General features: G+C 38.3%; 1 protein-coding gene across 4 annotated transcripts in view; it reads right to left on the bottom strand.

Moving 5' to 3' along the window:
• Positions 1–3,720: 3,720 nt before the first annotated feature.
• LOC146476190 (WD repeat-containing protein 89-like) overlaps positions 3,721–13,938 on the bottom strand; it is a 25,121-nt gene continuing 14,903 nt past the window's right edge. The window contains exons 15-16 of one of the 4 annotated variants that reach the window (XR_014865656.1): positions 5,132–5,356; positions 3,721–5,043 (exon numbers count right to left, since the gene is read on the bottom strand). Coding sequence is in view for 3 of the 4 variants with exons in the window: in XM_085114724.1 (XP_084970850.1) it covers positions 5,279–5,356 (78 nt within the window). In the remaining variant the exon portion in view is untranslated. Of the gene's footprint in view, positions 5,357–13,938 lie in introns of all 4 variants that reach the window. The other 3 variants (XM_085114724.1, XM_085114722.1, XM_085114725.1) reach the window with 3 other exon arrangements.

The following is a 13,938-nucleotide window of genomic DNA, read 5'->3' as shown; positions in this document are numbered from 1 at the left end:
GACAGAAAGAACATTTCTTGGTGTCGTGAGTTCAGCTTGTTTTGAAAAGTGTAAATCGATAGCCCAATCATTACAACACGACATTTTTAGCGATGTGTTTAAATTTAAGGGTTCCGGTGGAAGATCATTTGTGTTTTAACCTTTCAAACATATTTTGGAGGTTTGAACTTTTAACAGTTAAACGATTCTCGGTGTTTTGTAATAATTTTTCCAACAATGACCCCTCGTGTGAGAACTCAAAATTCCCAAACAGCAGACGTGCTTCCTCGAAAAGTGCCCGTCAGCTTACGTACGAATCTCATCACATTTTTAAACAGACCGCTGGATTTGTTTTGACGGAGGCCCCGTGTGGGAATCATACAATTGGTTAATAACAGAAACAGACAAGTTGCTACAGATAAATCGTTGGGGCAAAATTAAAATGATATCGTGAAGGATATTAATCAGGTGTGTTTGTAAATCTATGGGAAAAGAGGGAAAAAATGCACTAGGGGTACAAATGAGCTCTCCGATCGGTTGATTATCAAATGCAATAGGAACATAACAAATTCTTGTTGTTTCCTGTGCTCGCGTGTAAGGATGCAGGTTAAAACAACAACAAAAGATAGAGAGAAAAATAAGTTGCTCGTTTAATTATTTCGCCCCTTACAGTCAGATGTGTCAATTCAAAGTTCATGACAAAAAAAGAATTCTTTAGTATAGATCTGCAAACAAAACAGGGTGTGAAGTCAAGAGGGAATTACGAATTCTCTCCTCAAGAAGTTGATTCAAAGATTGGGGTTTTAACTGATTTCTGGGGTCAAATGATTCAAAGATTAAAATTTTTTAAGGCACGTTTCATTCACTCGAGTCTTTCTCAGTCAGACTCCTCGGTAAAAAGGTATCACTATGATTTTGTTATCTAAAATTTTGGAGACACGGTTCAGAGTTCCGTAAGAAAACATCACAAAATTAATTTGTAGCTGCGTTGCACCATTTATAATTAAAATGTTCACAAAACAATGAGTGGGGAATCCAAGTGAACAGTGCAGATTTCATCTGGTACAAAAAGAACTTCAAATGAATGTATCGAGAAGAGACAAGGAAAATCGGTCTCGAGGAATGCCAAGGCATGCCCTATTAAATCAGTCAGTGTTTGCATAAAATATGATATCAAATATGACCGCTCTTGAAAACAGTTATTTATAAAAATAAAACACTTTGATGTATTTTTTTAACAGTCGCCTTGTTCTTTTTGGAAGGATTAGGCTCTTTCGCCTGTCGCAATTTATTGTTCAAACAGGAAAGGTATTTTTTCTGCACTGGTTTTTCCATTTCAAAAATGAAAGTTTTCTTGCTCAACGCAAGACCTAGCAAATGACGGCCACCCTCCAGCGGGGTTATATATACGGGAAAGGGGTGCTTAACCGAACTTGGGGAATTACCCAACGAGAAAATTGAAGCAGATATTTAAAATGTCTTTGTTTTTTATTACTCAACGGTTCGTTTTTTTATTGCCGTTGAAAATGAAAGAGACATTTGAACAAGCTGACAGTTTGAATCTGTTAGTATTCTTTGGCTATTTCACGACATTTCAGCCGTTATAGAAAATTTTAGCCGAGACAGGAAATCTTCTGAGCCCCGAATTTCAGAGCTGCGTTGGCTTTCCTTAGTTCAAACTATAACTGGCAGCATTTTTGTCCCTCCGAAAAAAAAAGGGAATAAATTTTCTCATATTACGAAACTTAACGAAAACATAAGTTGTCTGAAGACTAAACAGAACAGATGAATAACAAATCTAATATTTAGATTATAGATATTATTGCGACAAGATCGAAAGAAAAAAACTATTATACTTTATGATGCTTTTTTTTGTCGGTTTGGTTACCATCTTATCAGTTTTCTTCAGCTTTCGGATAAAAAAAGGTTTGCTCAAAATACGAAAGTCTTAAGTGGCATTTCGCCAAAGAAAACCGCAGTTTTTATATCATAATTAAATTCGAATTTGTTGTATGTAAACAATTAAATGATTCAATAAAACTAACTGTTGTGCTTAGAACACATTACAGCAACACAAACTTATCGCAGTCCATGATTTGTACAATTCCAGTCTGGTTTGTTTCAGAGTAGCATAAAAGGCATGTCAACGCCCCCCGACAAATCTTAGGCACATAATTACTATCGTCTTTACTAAAGTGTTCGGCATTTTTCAGTTAAAAATAACCATCAAAGTTTACTTACGTACTCAGTCCCACGTGCTTGTATAGACGGATTAAATAACCAACCAGTCAACAATTCTCAATCTATTTGCATGTGATCAGTTAGCTTTAAGCCGTTTTATTTTACTCCGTACAGTGTCAGTTGGCGTTTTTACTTATGCTTCACACAACCCTTCACGATGTTTACTAAACTGCAGGGAGGCACGTTTCACGAGCTATTTTTTCTGAACGCACGTGCTACTTGACTTGGCCGAGGTTCTAAATCAGCCCTGTAGAGTTTTTATTTCTGGCAATCCAAAGTTCGTTTTTAGGTTAAAAGTTATATTTGTTTAGGTAACTTTCCCCAGCATCAGTGAGTGCATTTTTCCGGCCCTTATATTTTGTTGTCTTCCGCGAATTTTTGATGCAGCCGTCGCATTCCTAGCTAAACGTTCTTCACCTTACTAAATAAGGCAACAAGTTCAACATTTGTTGTATACATTACATGCTAGATGCGAGGCTAAACGTCACCAAACATCACTTCAACATTGTTGAATGTTGGCGAAAATATTTGATCGAAAGCAGAACGTTCATTCAACAAAACGTTTTGGTCAAACAACAACTAACATGGTGCTCTAATCGTTCTAGTAATATCCTGGAGCCAACAAAATGTTGCACAACATTCAGCTATGGATTAATACTCCCTCAGTCGCGTTGCATGATGATCGGAACGTATTCTTGTTTACTTAAAGCTAATAGATAGTTAGTAGCATTGTTGTTGTTTTTTTCAAGGCTTATGTGGTGATAAAACGAAACTGTTGTTGCCAAGTTTTGTTATTATGCAGCCGTTTTTTCCGGTACCTCAAGATTCTTGAAAGAGACATCCGCCGATCATGATCAAGAGATGATCACACCCCGCCGTAGGAGGTTGTTATGGCAGGCACGTTCTCACAACGAAACTTTTATTCCTTTAAATTATTACAACCAGCAGCTCATGCCATAATATTGTCAAAATTAGTATCGTTATAGAACCATTTTTAGTTTCTTCTGTGTTATGCAATAAGACACTTTTTTTTCTAGTGAGTTAAGGTCAAACGCCGTGAAAGGAATAAAAAAACAGAGAGAGAAAAAAAAAGAGGAGCTAATCAGAAAAACAGAAACTGGTGCCAATGGCGATAAAAACACACGTAAAGGTTAGCTAAATACACTCAACATTTTTGCTTCACTTTTTGAAGCTTGTAAGTTTCTTGCGTGCAGAGGTGAATACGCGCAACACACAATTGCAATTTGCAAGTTCCGTATTACTTCGCCTTGAGCCTACGTGATGAGAATTAAAGTCAAGATTGCTTTATTTTTCGCTCATAATTGGTTGAAAGACTACATAAATGTTCTGGTGCTGTTACACGAGTTCCACTTATCACAAGGACGAAAAATGAAAGAAATGTATATTTGTTATCTGCATGTATTTGTACAGTCCATCGAAAACTATTGTAGCCGTCTTTCTAGTCAAGAGAAAATTCTAGTCTAATGTGTTCGTATTTTCTGTGATAGTTGTCGGAAGTATCATTATTCAATGTTAGCATATGAGGTGAATTTTAGTGCGTAATTCCGGGCACAAAATGAAAATGTTAGCAGAAAACGTGATGTCGGGAAGTGGTGGCTAGTGGTATTACGCCAAAATGGTCAGACAGTGGTTTGGCTCTCGTTCATGATTGGTATATATCCCGCACACACTGTCAGTTGAGTAATGATATCATAATACGATCCTCTCGGGGTTCCTGTTATAGCCATTGTCCTCTTTGCCAGGGTCTTTCATTCCTCTGGGGTGGGGTGGGGGAGATGAAAGACCCTGGCAACGATGTTGGTCCCAACAGCATGTGGTCTTGTAGTTGTAAAGCGACCGATAAGCGATCAATGACATTGGAAAAGGTTGCCGTTATTTATCGTGTTGTAGTTATGGGAGGGGTTTTGGCAGTCAGTCAGCATTGCTTATTGTTGAATATCACATGTTTTAAACACGCATCCCCCAAACAGAGATACACCAACACAAGATACCCGTTGTTTTTAACTTTTGTTGAAAACATGAAATAAGTGCGCGCTCTTTTAAACAGTAAAAAAATTTATTGTTGCTGACTACTTTCATTTCCAACCAGACATACACTGGTACGAGCAATACATACACCTTTTAAAATAACCTTGATATCAGCACATGAAAAGTAGTTTCCTATGTGGTTAGGTGGTTCTAACTTTTGAGTCTGTACACAAAATAAACAAAATTCTCAATTGTGACCATTCAAATGAAAGGTACTGAGCAATACTTTCCTGCAGTGCTGTTTTCATTAAGATGTACATACAAGTTAGAATGTGCCATTCGTTGTAATAAAAGGAATAAACCTTCATTTACAATTCATTATATCAATATTTCTTGAATACTTTCTCACGGGTCTATTTTCAGTTGTAGGCGTTTTGTAATAATTAAAAAATATATAAATACATCTTTCACTGCTTACGGGGTAATCATGTATTTAGTTAAATATTTCCGCTGCTTTTATCCTACTCTGCTGTAGAGTAAGCTCCAATTAATTTCATCTGTAATATTGAAAGCCTGATCAGTTCGAAGGTGACCCACCGACCGTGCCATCTTTGGACAAAAACATAACGGGATCCTCGCTTACACCCAATATAACGTCATCTAAACTTCCTGTACGAAGTTCTTCACCTCCAGGGACCTGTGTCTAGGCTTTGTAAGCAGTGCTTTGTTTTGGTTTGGTATTTATTTTAATATGTTGTGTGGTCCATGTCAAACTTGTAACATTCCTTTACTTCCTTGTATGCCTACTTGGCAGCGCTGTTAACCTTTCCGCACCTAAATGAAGACATCAGTGCACAGTTTCCGGCTAACGTAAACACGCAACGGACGACTTTCCATGGAACCACAATAATGCGACTATTACCTACAAAGGCTTTATTCCAGAATAACAATCCTTCGCGCCAGCTTCTTTGTACTTCCGTTCACGTTTCGCACAGATGTGGTTTTCTGGAAGCGACTGTTTATCCTTCGTGTGTGTTTAGCCTTGCAGCTGCCATAGTGCTGTCATTGGTTACGTTTTCCGGTCGCTTGGTTTCTCGTAAGGTTTGTTGCCGCGAAGTTTCAGCTTATCCCCAGTGCTTGATGCAGCCTACCAGAAAAAAAATAAATAACAGGAAATTGTGAGTCACGTCTGAGTGCGCTCTACATTTATACTGAGTAAATTCCTTGAGATCTTTTAATAGAAAATGGTCTTCAATTTAATAACGCCAAGAGAGCAATGTATCTTTTCTAGAGTTACTCCAGAGGCCGGCCGACTTTGTCAGAGAGAATCAAGTTAGGTCAAGTTAATTATCGCTGATAATAAAGGCGAACAAACAACGTATTATTTAGTACACAACGTAACGATTGAAATCGCAAAACAACTATATTTAGGCTGTTTTTGTCGGCGAAATAGATAATGACGGTTGGGCCAATCAGCACTGCGATTGCGCATTCGCAATCGCCACGGTGAATGTCCACTAAAAACGCCGCTCGTTTATATATAACATTTGTTTACTGTAGTATTAATCGCCAACAAACTCCTAAATATTTGGTAGATCTTGAAACAAGCTTACGCCTACAGCTCGTGTTTCGCCTTCAGTTTACATAAATCTACGGAATTATCAAACATGTTTTAAATGCAAGATTGTCTGGTACAATGTGCAGGGCCAAAGGAAGGCTTAATGACCAGTGAGCGTCATGGTTTTATGATGTGTGGCTAACTAGTAAATAAATAAATAAATAAATAAATAAATAAATAAATAAATAAATAAACAAACAAAAAATAATGGGTGGGGTTTTGAGCTCGTTTATTTTGCGTTTTTCCTTTAGTCAGCTGAAAATGGAGATGATATATATAATTCACTAAATAGAGCTGTGAAAATGCCATACACGTTTATTTCTTTTTGGTATTTTTGCAAAACCGGATGCGAGGCTAGTGTGGCAAATTAACCTAGGAATGAAAACTAAAGGTTATGCCAAACCACAATTAACCTATATATATAATCATTGCCAGAGGCAAACCACAATTATAGTAAAATGGCGTGATGTGATAGCCTGCGAATACAGCCGCCTCTCATTCGCTCCCGCTACTACGTGCGAAAGTAGCGGGAGCGAATGAGAGGCGGCTGCATTCGCAGGCTAGTGATGTGGCGGCTCAAATGTTTGCGTGTGGAAACCTTTTAAATCTCACGTGCACTGTTTGTTTTCAAAACATAAACTGTGTTGTGAAATCACATGATTTGTGAGTTATTCTAGTTACGGTTTTAACTTGGCTGCACACGCTTTTGGGAGTTAGAAGTCGACTGAGAGGATCTACTTTAGTTCATAAGTGAACGAAATATTAAAAAAAATGACTAAAACTGAAGAAAAACGTAAACAAATGTCAGGAAGTCCAAGTGAAAGCCAGTAAGCAAGCTCTCTGCCAAGCAATCCGAAATTTGTACTCGTCGTCTATGGGGCAGTGCAGCTGGAATTTCAAACAACGATTTAAAGTGTGCGTGGCATACCCCCAAACAATTATTCGGAAACGATCAGTTTTCCTCCTAACCCTGGCTATAATCATAAGAGAGTGCGTTGTCGATACTTGCGATTTGTAACCCGTTTAAAATATGCGACCACTTTCCCGCTATCGTAAACGAGGAAAACTATTTCATGAAACCATACCCGAAGCGATTACGAGTTATTTGCGTCAAAGAAGCGATTTTTCTTTGTAGGTTTTGGAGCTAATAAGACACGCTATGTAAAGTATGGCATGCTTAATAGCTATCACATTTGTATCACGACCTTGGACGAGAATTCAGTCCAAGGTTAAGGTTAGAATCACATGCTATGGCGCCAGCCGCCGAAATATGGACATTCCTTCGTATTATTAGAGCTCGGTTTCATGTTTGCTCACTGGGGTTTGATCCCGGTAATCTGAAATTGAGCCGACCGCTTTACTAAAAAAATGTATAGAGACAACATCTGGAGTTTGCCGAATGAACTGACATTTTTAACAAAAAGTAAACGCTTTGTTTATAGACACCACATGCAGCAAAGAAACAGTAGCATTGCAATTAGAACATAAAGAGGTATTGTAACACTATTATACGTAGAAGGAATTCCGTAAGTTCGTTACAGTAAAGCAAGTCATTCAGTCACAAAGAAATTGGATTTCATGAAATACCGGACATGACAAAATTAAATTGTTAATTTAGTACACCGTTGCGCTCAAGTGGTGCTAAAGCAAAGTCATTTCCAATCACAGCAAGAAAATTGGATTTTATAATAAAAATGTTAGTCACAAACAAGGTTTTAATCACACGATTCTGTTTACTGCAAAAAAGGAAGTCCCTCTCGAGCGAACGAATTGGATTTAACGAAATGGAAGACAATATAAAGTTGCCAATGTATTACACCCTCTTGCTTACTGCAGTTATTATCAACGTTATTTAGAGCAAAGAAATTTTACAAAAATGAAGGACTGAAAGGCTTAAGCTGTAGCCCTATAACGACAAGATGGAAGCTCAACACAGAAATTGAATTTGAAGAAAGTCGGAAACATGACCAGGAAACGTCCGAAAATAAAGGGGTGTTACGGAAACTAAGAGCGCTCTGTGCCGGAGCGAACTCGTGAATTGAACAGGTGAATGAAACGATATGTTTAAAGTAATTTGCTTTTTTAGCAGCGCTCTCATTCAACCTTTATTCAAAAATTTATAGTCCTGCAAGGGGGTGCCATCACGCAAGACGTCTAACTAAATAAAATGAAATAAAGTTAAAAATGATATATAGCCTTAATAAAATCACCTACAAATGATAAAGAGGATAAAAATATCATAGCATCAAATCATCGTACAAAAATAAAAATAAAAACTAAATTCATTATTGGCTAAAATACTCAAAAGTACATTTTATTCATGACTCGTTGAAAACGTAGCAAACGTGTATAAACGTTTGGTTCTTTTTTCTTTTGGGTTTATGTACGCAATATGCTTAGCTATATGCAAACTTCTCATAACTCGCCATCGTAACCTAAGTAAATATCTGACTTGAAGCCTATAGAAACGATATTCGGTTATCAGTGGAAAAAGCTTCAAACAGGTGGAATTTTGTCTTTATTTTTGTCTTCCAAAAATTCTGTTTTCAAGATCATTGAAGTGGGTGGAATACCATTAAGAAGGATTCCTCAAATTATCTTCTACTACACTGAGTTATTGCTAATTCAATCGCAATATATATTTTACGAATATCTAAAACTATTCACAAAACTTTCACTTGAATGAACATGCCAAGATCGAGTTCCATGAACCACAAAAGAAAACTAATTAAACAGTAGACAAAACCAAACAACGTGCCCTTTCCAAGATTTAAAAAAAGAGAGAGAAAAAAAAAATTCCTCAGTTTCTGACGCTTAGCCTATATAGATCTTCCGGTAATTTTGGCTCACCAATATGGAGCCGACTTTAACAGAACATAAACGAATAAAAGCACGGGCTTTGTTAACAAGTACTTTAAAGAATATCTTGTTAGGCAGTCATGGTAAGAATACCAACTAGTGTGTGGCAAAGCCATCACCAGTTGGCTGGAAGTCGTGACTACCTCTGCTCAGAGAAGAGAACACGATTCAGTATCGCACGGATTTCGAGTCTAGCGCTCCTCGCCACTCAGCCGCGGTCGCTACTACGAAAAGGAAGTATAACCCAGTTATCTTGCCACCAATATCACTGCCTTTTCATTCGGAACAATTTAATCAGATTAACTTATGAATGCATTTGTTTTTCGTATCTGAACAACGATATAAAAATAGCGCGAAAATATCATCTTTTTCCCACACCAATACACACGCTGATTCAAGCAATTATTTGCAATTAAAGAACAGAACCGCGTCAACAGTTGAATATACAAGTCTCGTCATGTTTTTGGGATACATGAACACATGTCTGAAAGGTTTGCCGTATAGCACATGAATTTTTATTCAAAGTTTCAGTGTTCAGTATTTTGTGTGGGCGGGTGTGTTGGTTTAATATATCGAGTTTGCTTGCGGGATCAAACATTTGCGAAATCTCAAGTAAGTTTGATACTTTCAGCGATCTGGAGGGTTCGGTTAATTTATATGACTTGAGTTAGGTAAATAGTTTCCAAGTGCTTATTTTGAGTCGTAAAAAAAAAAAGTACAAAACTGTGTTAAACTCCAAGTAAAGCAACATACCTCGTTTTGAAGTTTACTGTGGAATTGATTACATTTATTGCTAAAGTGGACGTGAATTTTTTAAGTGGACCGAATTTTTGCGGAATATATATCGTTTTAGCGGGTAAAATGCTTATATCACTGGAGCGAAAATAAACTGACATTGGAACCCGAACAACTTTCACGCCATGTAAGGTAAAAAATTAGCTGGTTATTCTGTTGATAGAAACGGTCTTGAAAACGAAATAACATGTCATAACTTGATTTCCATTGCGTAGAAGTTTATAGCTGAACTAATATTTCAAATTGAAAATGAACGAACATGTCATACCTGTATATAGAACACGTTCATACTTGCTATGGTTTGAAGTTAGCTTTACTAAGTACCCGCTGGACAAACATTTCCGTCAACTGAACAGGGAAACCCAACGATTCATTAGGCTGATATCAGTTCAGAGGGCGATAATTGCCGGGAAAATTCCGATTCAGTTGGAATGAAAATCTACAGTTTTCTTTGGCAAAATGTCACCTCAAAATTTCGTAACACGAGAAAACTAATTCCTTTCATTTTCCAAGGGGCAAATATGTCGTTAAAATCCGAAAAAAGGTCAGCGTAGTATTTTCGTAAAACTAACAGCAGGTAGTAAACTTGGGGAATAAAATGCCGTTTCCTAAACCTTTCTGGAACTTAAAGCTTCAGGTAAAGCATCCGAATAGATCACATTCTATTAACTTACACAAATATCTTAAAAGGACACAAAACGATATGGGAACAGAGCAGAAAACACTTACATCTAAAGTATTTTTCTTAAATGTTATTGCTGGATAACCCTGATCGAGGTTTCGATTACAAAATGCAAAGCGTTCGACCTTTAATTGCTAAGCTTGTTAAGAATTTTTTTGTGCGATCGGTAGAGGCCCGATCCGATATTCTTTAAACAGCCTGCTATCTTATAAAGAGCCTTAAAACCGGCTAATAATAGAATAATAAGAACGGAAGGCGGTGAGGATTGAGACGAGAAACAGGAAACCACAATGTTAAAATACACGAAACGTTTTAAGATTATTTCAGATTAGTAGTTGTAGTTCGCCAAACTATTTCCGTTAGTTTTAGATAAAGCATCACTAATGAAGTCGTGCTGGGAATAATGTAAATAAATTTGCCGTGAGGCTAAGTTTCCGGGAGATAAACCTGTAGCGGTCTCAGTTGTTCAACCCTTCAAACAAGCTCGTCTGAGCTATCTTTTCCTGACAGAGGTTATGTTTGCTTTCTAATGTCCTTTTGATTCTTTTACAAACGAAATTTCGTATGTTTGTGTTGTTTCGAATAGCCAGGTTCCTCTAGTTCGATAAGTTGTGTGCCAGGCATTCTTCGATTGATTTAAGTACTCCAGATGGTATTTAAATCTTCACTTAATTCCGCCTTGATGCTGAAATACTTCCTATTCAAGAATTAATAGTAATACGGCACCCTTTCTGTACTCTAACGAGGATTACGCCCTTTCATAACAGACTAGACACAGCATATTTTCTAAGGCAAGATCAAATTAAATACCCATCTCCCTGGCAGAATTTCTTCCACATTTAGTGTGTTCATGCACAGACTGAGACTTTTAACGAGGATTAAAATGAATACGACAAAAAAATCAACAGAGGCAACTCTCGGGAACTCTGCCTGAGTTCCCGAGAGTTGCCTCGGGACAGTTGGCAGCCTCGAGCCCACCGAAGCAGTTTTCTCGGTGGGAATTTCCATCTTCAGGACATACAAAGTTTGGAATTGGGTTGTAAAACACGAAAAGCAATAGTTTGGCGATCGCCAGCCAAGGTGCTTGTTTGTATTTGATTGAATGGATAGCCCACGTAGGAGCTGCAAAAACGAGTGACGAAGTCGCAAGAAGCCGGTCGTTTTCGCGGCGGACAGGCCCACAACAAAACCACCGCCGGCTACGCGGGTTATCATCGAATGAAAGGAATTTCTTTCGTTCCACATCTGCTGTTAGATTTGATGTAGCTGCGGTAGGTGGCGAGCACGTGTCTACTCACGTTCTTGGCACGTTGTTTCTAAGTTTTTAAAATTCGGCTTAGTCTGAATATAATACTAAAGTAATTATTATAAATAACATTTTTGGTACAATCCAATTAATCAAGCGTCAGTCCCGTCATATCATATTCACGGAGGCATAGGATTATGTGAAGACTGCTAGCTGTGTTTGAAAGTCAGTAATTATAGCACACGAAAACTAATGCCGCGTCTTTTTATTATTCTAGCGCCTCGCTAAACTTTGGTTTGGCTACGGGCCTGTGCAAACTGAATAAGAAACACAGCATTCTTTGCTTCTAACAACATCTGCTTCCATGTGCCCGTTATTTTCAGAGTAAAGCAACTCGTCCAAAAGGAAACGAGGAATATGCGCAATTTTAGTAAAATCCGAAGCAATGCATGTAGACCCAGCGAATCACTTAGACAAAAAACAGTGGTTTTTAAACACACCACAATATTTTTTTATAAATAAGAATGATGTATTAATCAGTGAATGACACAGGCATACTCGGAAAAATATCCGAGGAGTCGAACCTAAGACCTTTCGATTACTAGTTCGGATGCTCTACCACTGAGCTACAGGAGACTCGTGGGAGCTAAGGCCATTAAATTAGGTTCATGGGACAAACATCCTGCATACTGCTAACATTTATATTTTGAAACATATTTCAGCGGACGCTTTCGTCATCTACAGCAATAAAAGGAGTGATTGTTCTCTCCACAAACATTCAGTTCATATCTTCTCTAGCAGAGTATTTCGTTTAAAAGGGAGTATTCCGTCTTTGCTCGTGGACTCTATAATCCTTATTAGCATGTTTTTCAGACTATAAACACACCCGCTGAAATATATAATCTCAGATGTGTGGGGTATTTCTACGAGCTAGTCTTTGTCATTCCACTGGTTGTCTGAGCTTACATGCCGTATAACATTATTATTAAAGGGCGTATTCGCCTCCCTCCTAGACTATTGATCCTGGTTTACAAAACGTCTGTCAGACTGGAAATTCAAATACTATAACATAAACAGCATCGACAAAAACTGAGAGTGATGAAGTTCTGTTTCTCTTTCCGAAAGGTTCTGTTGTTGGCCTGTGTGGGTCGTACGCGTTTTTCCAAGACAATTGAAGAAACTGAAAAAGGTCCGCTTGTGCCTTTTAACAAAACCGGAACACAATTGTGTCTTTTAAATTGGTTTTTCTTGAAAATGATACAGCCATAAAGGACTTCAATACAATTTTTCACACATGTTGTAATCCCATGGCTGGGGGATTTGTAATTCATCTTATCCCGATGCCGGGGGTTGGGCGGGAATTATTCTTCCCCTACGCAATTGACGACCTCGTGATTAAGACCTCGCAGTATCACGCCTTCCTTTTAGTGACGAATTAGCGGGAGATATGCCGGGCATTTGTGGCTAACTGAGTTTTAAGAACGAGATGATTGATGACAGATCCAAAGAAAGAACGATCACCAAACTAATTCAGCGAACAAGTACTTGTATATGCGTTAGTTTGATCTGACTTTCGGTAGTATGTGGATGAGCTCAGAGGCGAGCGATTTGTCTTTTTTTTTTTTTTTAACTGCATTTTGAAACATCTGAGCAGATATTCCATTGCGCATATGCCACACATGACATTCCAATCCTAGCAGTATACAGGATGTTTGTCCCATGAACCTAGTTTAATGGCTTTAGCTCCCACGAGTCTCTTGTAACTCACTTGTAGAGCATCCGAACTAGTAATCGGAAGGTCTAAGGTTCGACTCCTGATAGGAGCACTCGGATTTCCTCTTACCGAGTATGCCTGCGTCATTCACTGAATAATACATCACATCGCATCCCATCTCTCATCCTTTCTTGGGTATACGCGATAAAAAAAAAAAGGAAAAAAGAAACCTTCTAATCGATGAGGATTGTCCCCGGAGAGGGAGGGGCAGGGCTGGAATTGACGGAAGTATTAGAATAATGACGTTCACAACTTATTATGCCTGCCGTTTCTAGGTTGTTATGCGTTAAACTGTTAAAAGCAAGTTCCCAGTTTTCGAGAAAGCGCCTTAGATTTCACAAAATGCCGAACACTTTACGCGGAAATGACCCGAATACGAAGCGTTCCATGATAACCAAACAAATTGACAAAGCCATCACATGTTTCGGGGTTACCCAGATTTCTGTTCACGTAACACTGCTTAAGTGTTCCTGTGTTTATCCAATTTTCTGCCTTTTTGCAATTTCCTCTCCAAATAATTGAACAGGAACCGGAAGGAAAACCGGAACAGCAGCCGGTATCTCGCGTGCCTTGAGCGTCAACGGGGACCAAATTTATAAACCGACCTCACGCAATGAAATAGGAACTGAGGTGGTGGGGGGGGGGGGGGGGGTACGTGTACGAACACACCTTCCTGTTCAGCCCATCTACCCTCTCCCTTGAAAACCTATCCGGTCGACTGGAGACTTGTTCAAAATGTCACATCCCTTATTTCC

Source organism: Pavona decussata, unplaced genomic scaffold (assembly GCF_977016875.1).
Source record: "Pavona decussata unplaced genomic scaffold, jaPavDecu1.1 SCAFFOLD_78, whole genome shotgun sequence".
NCBI lineage: Eukaryota > Metazoa > Cnidaria > Anthozoa > Scleractinia > Agariciidae > Pavona > Pavona decussata.
Note: the sequence above shows the minus strand (reverse complement) of the source record. Positions and strands in the feature narration are given on the sequence as shown.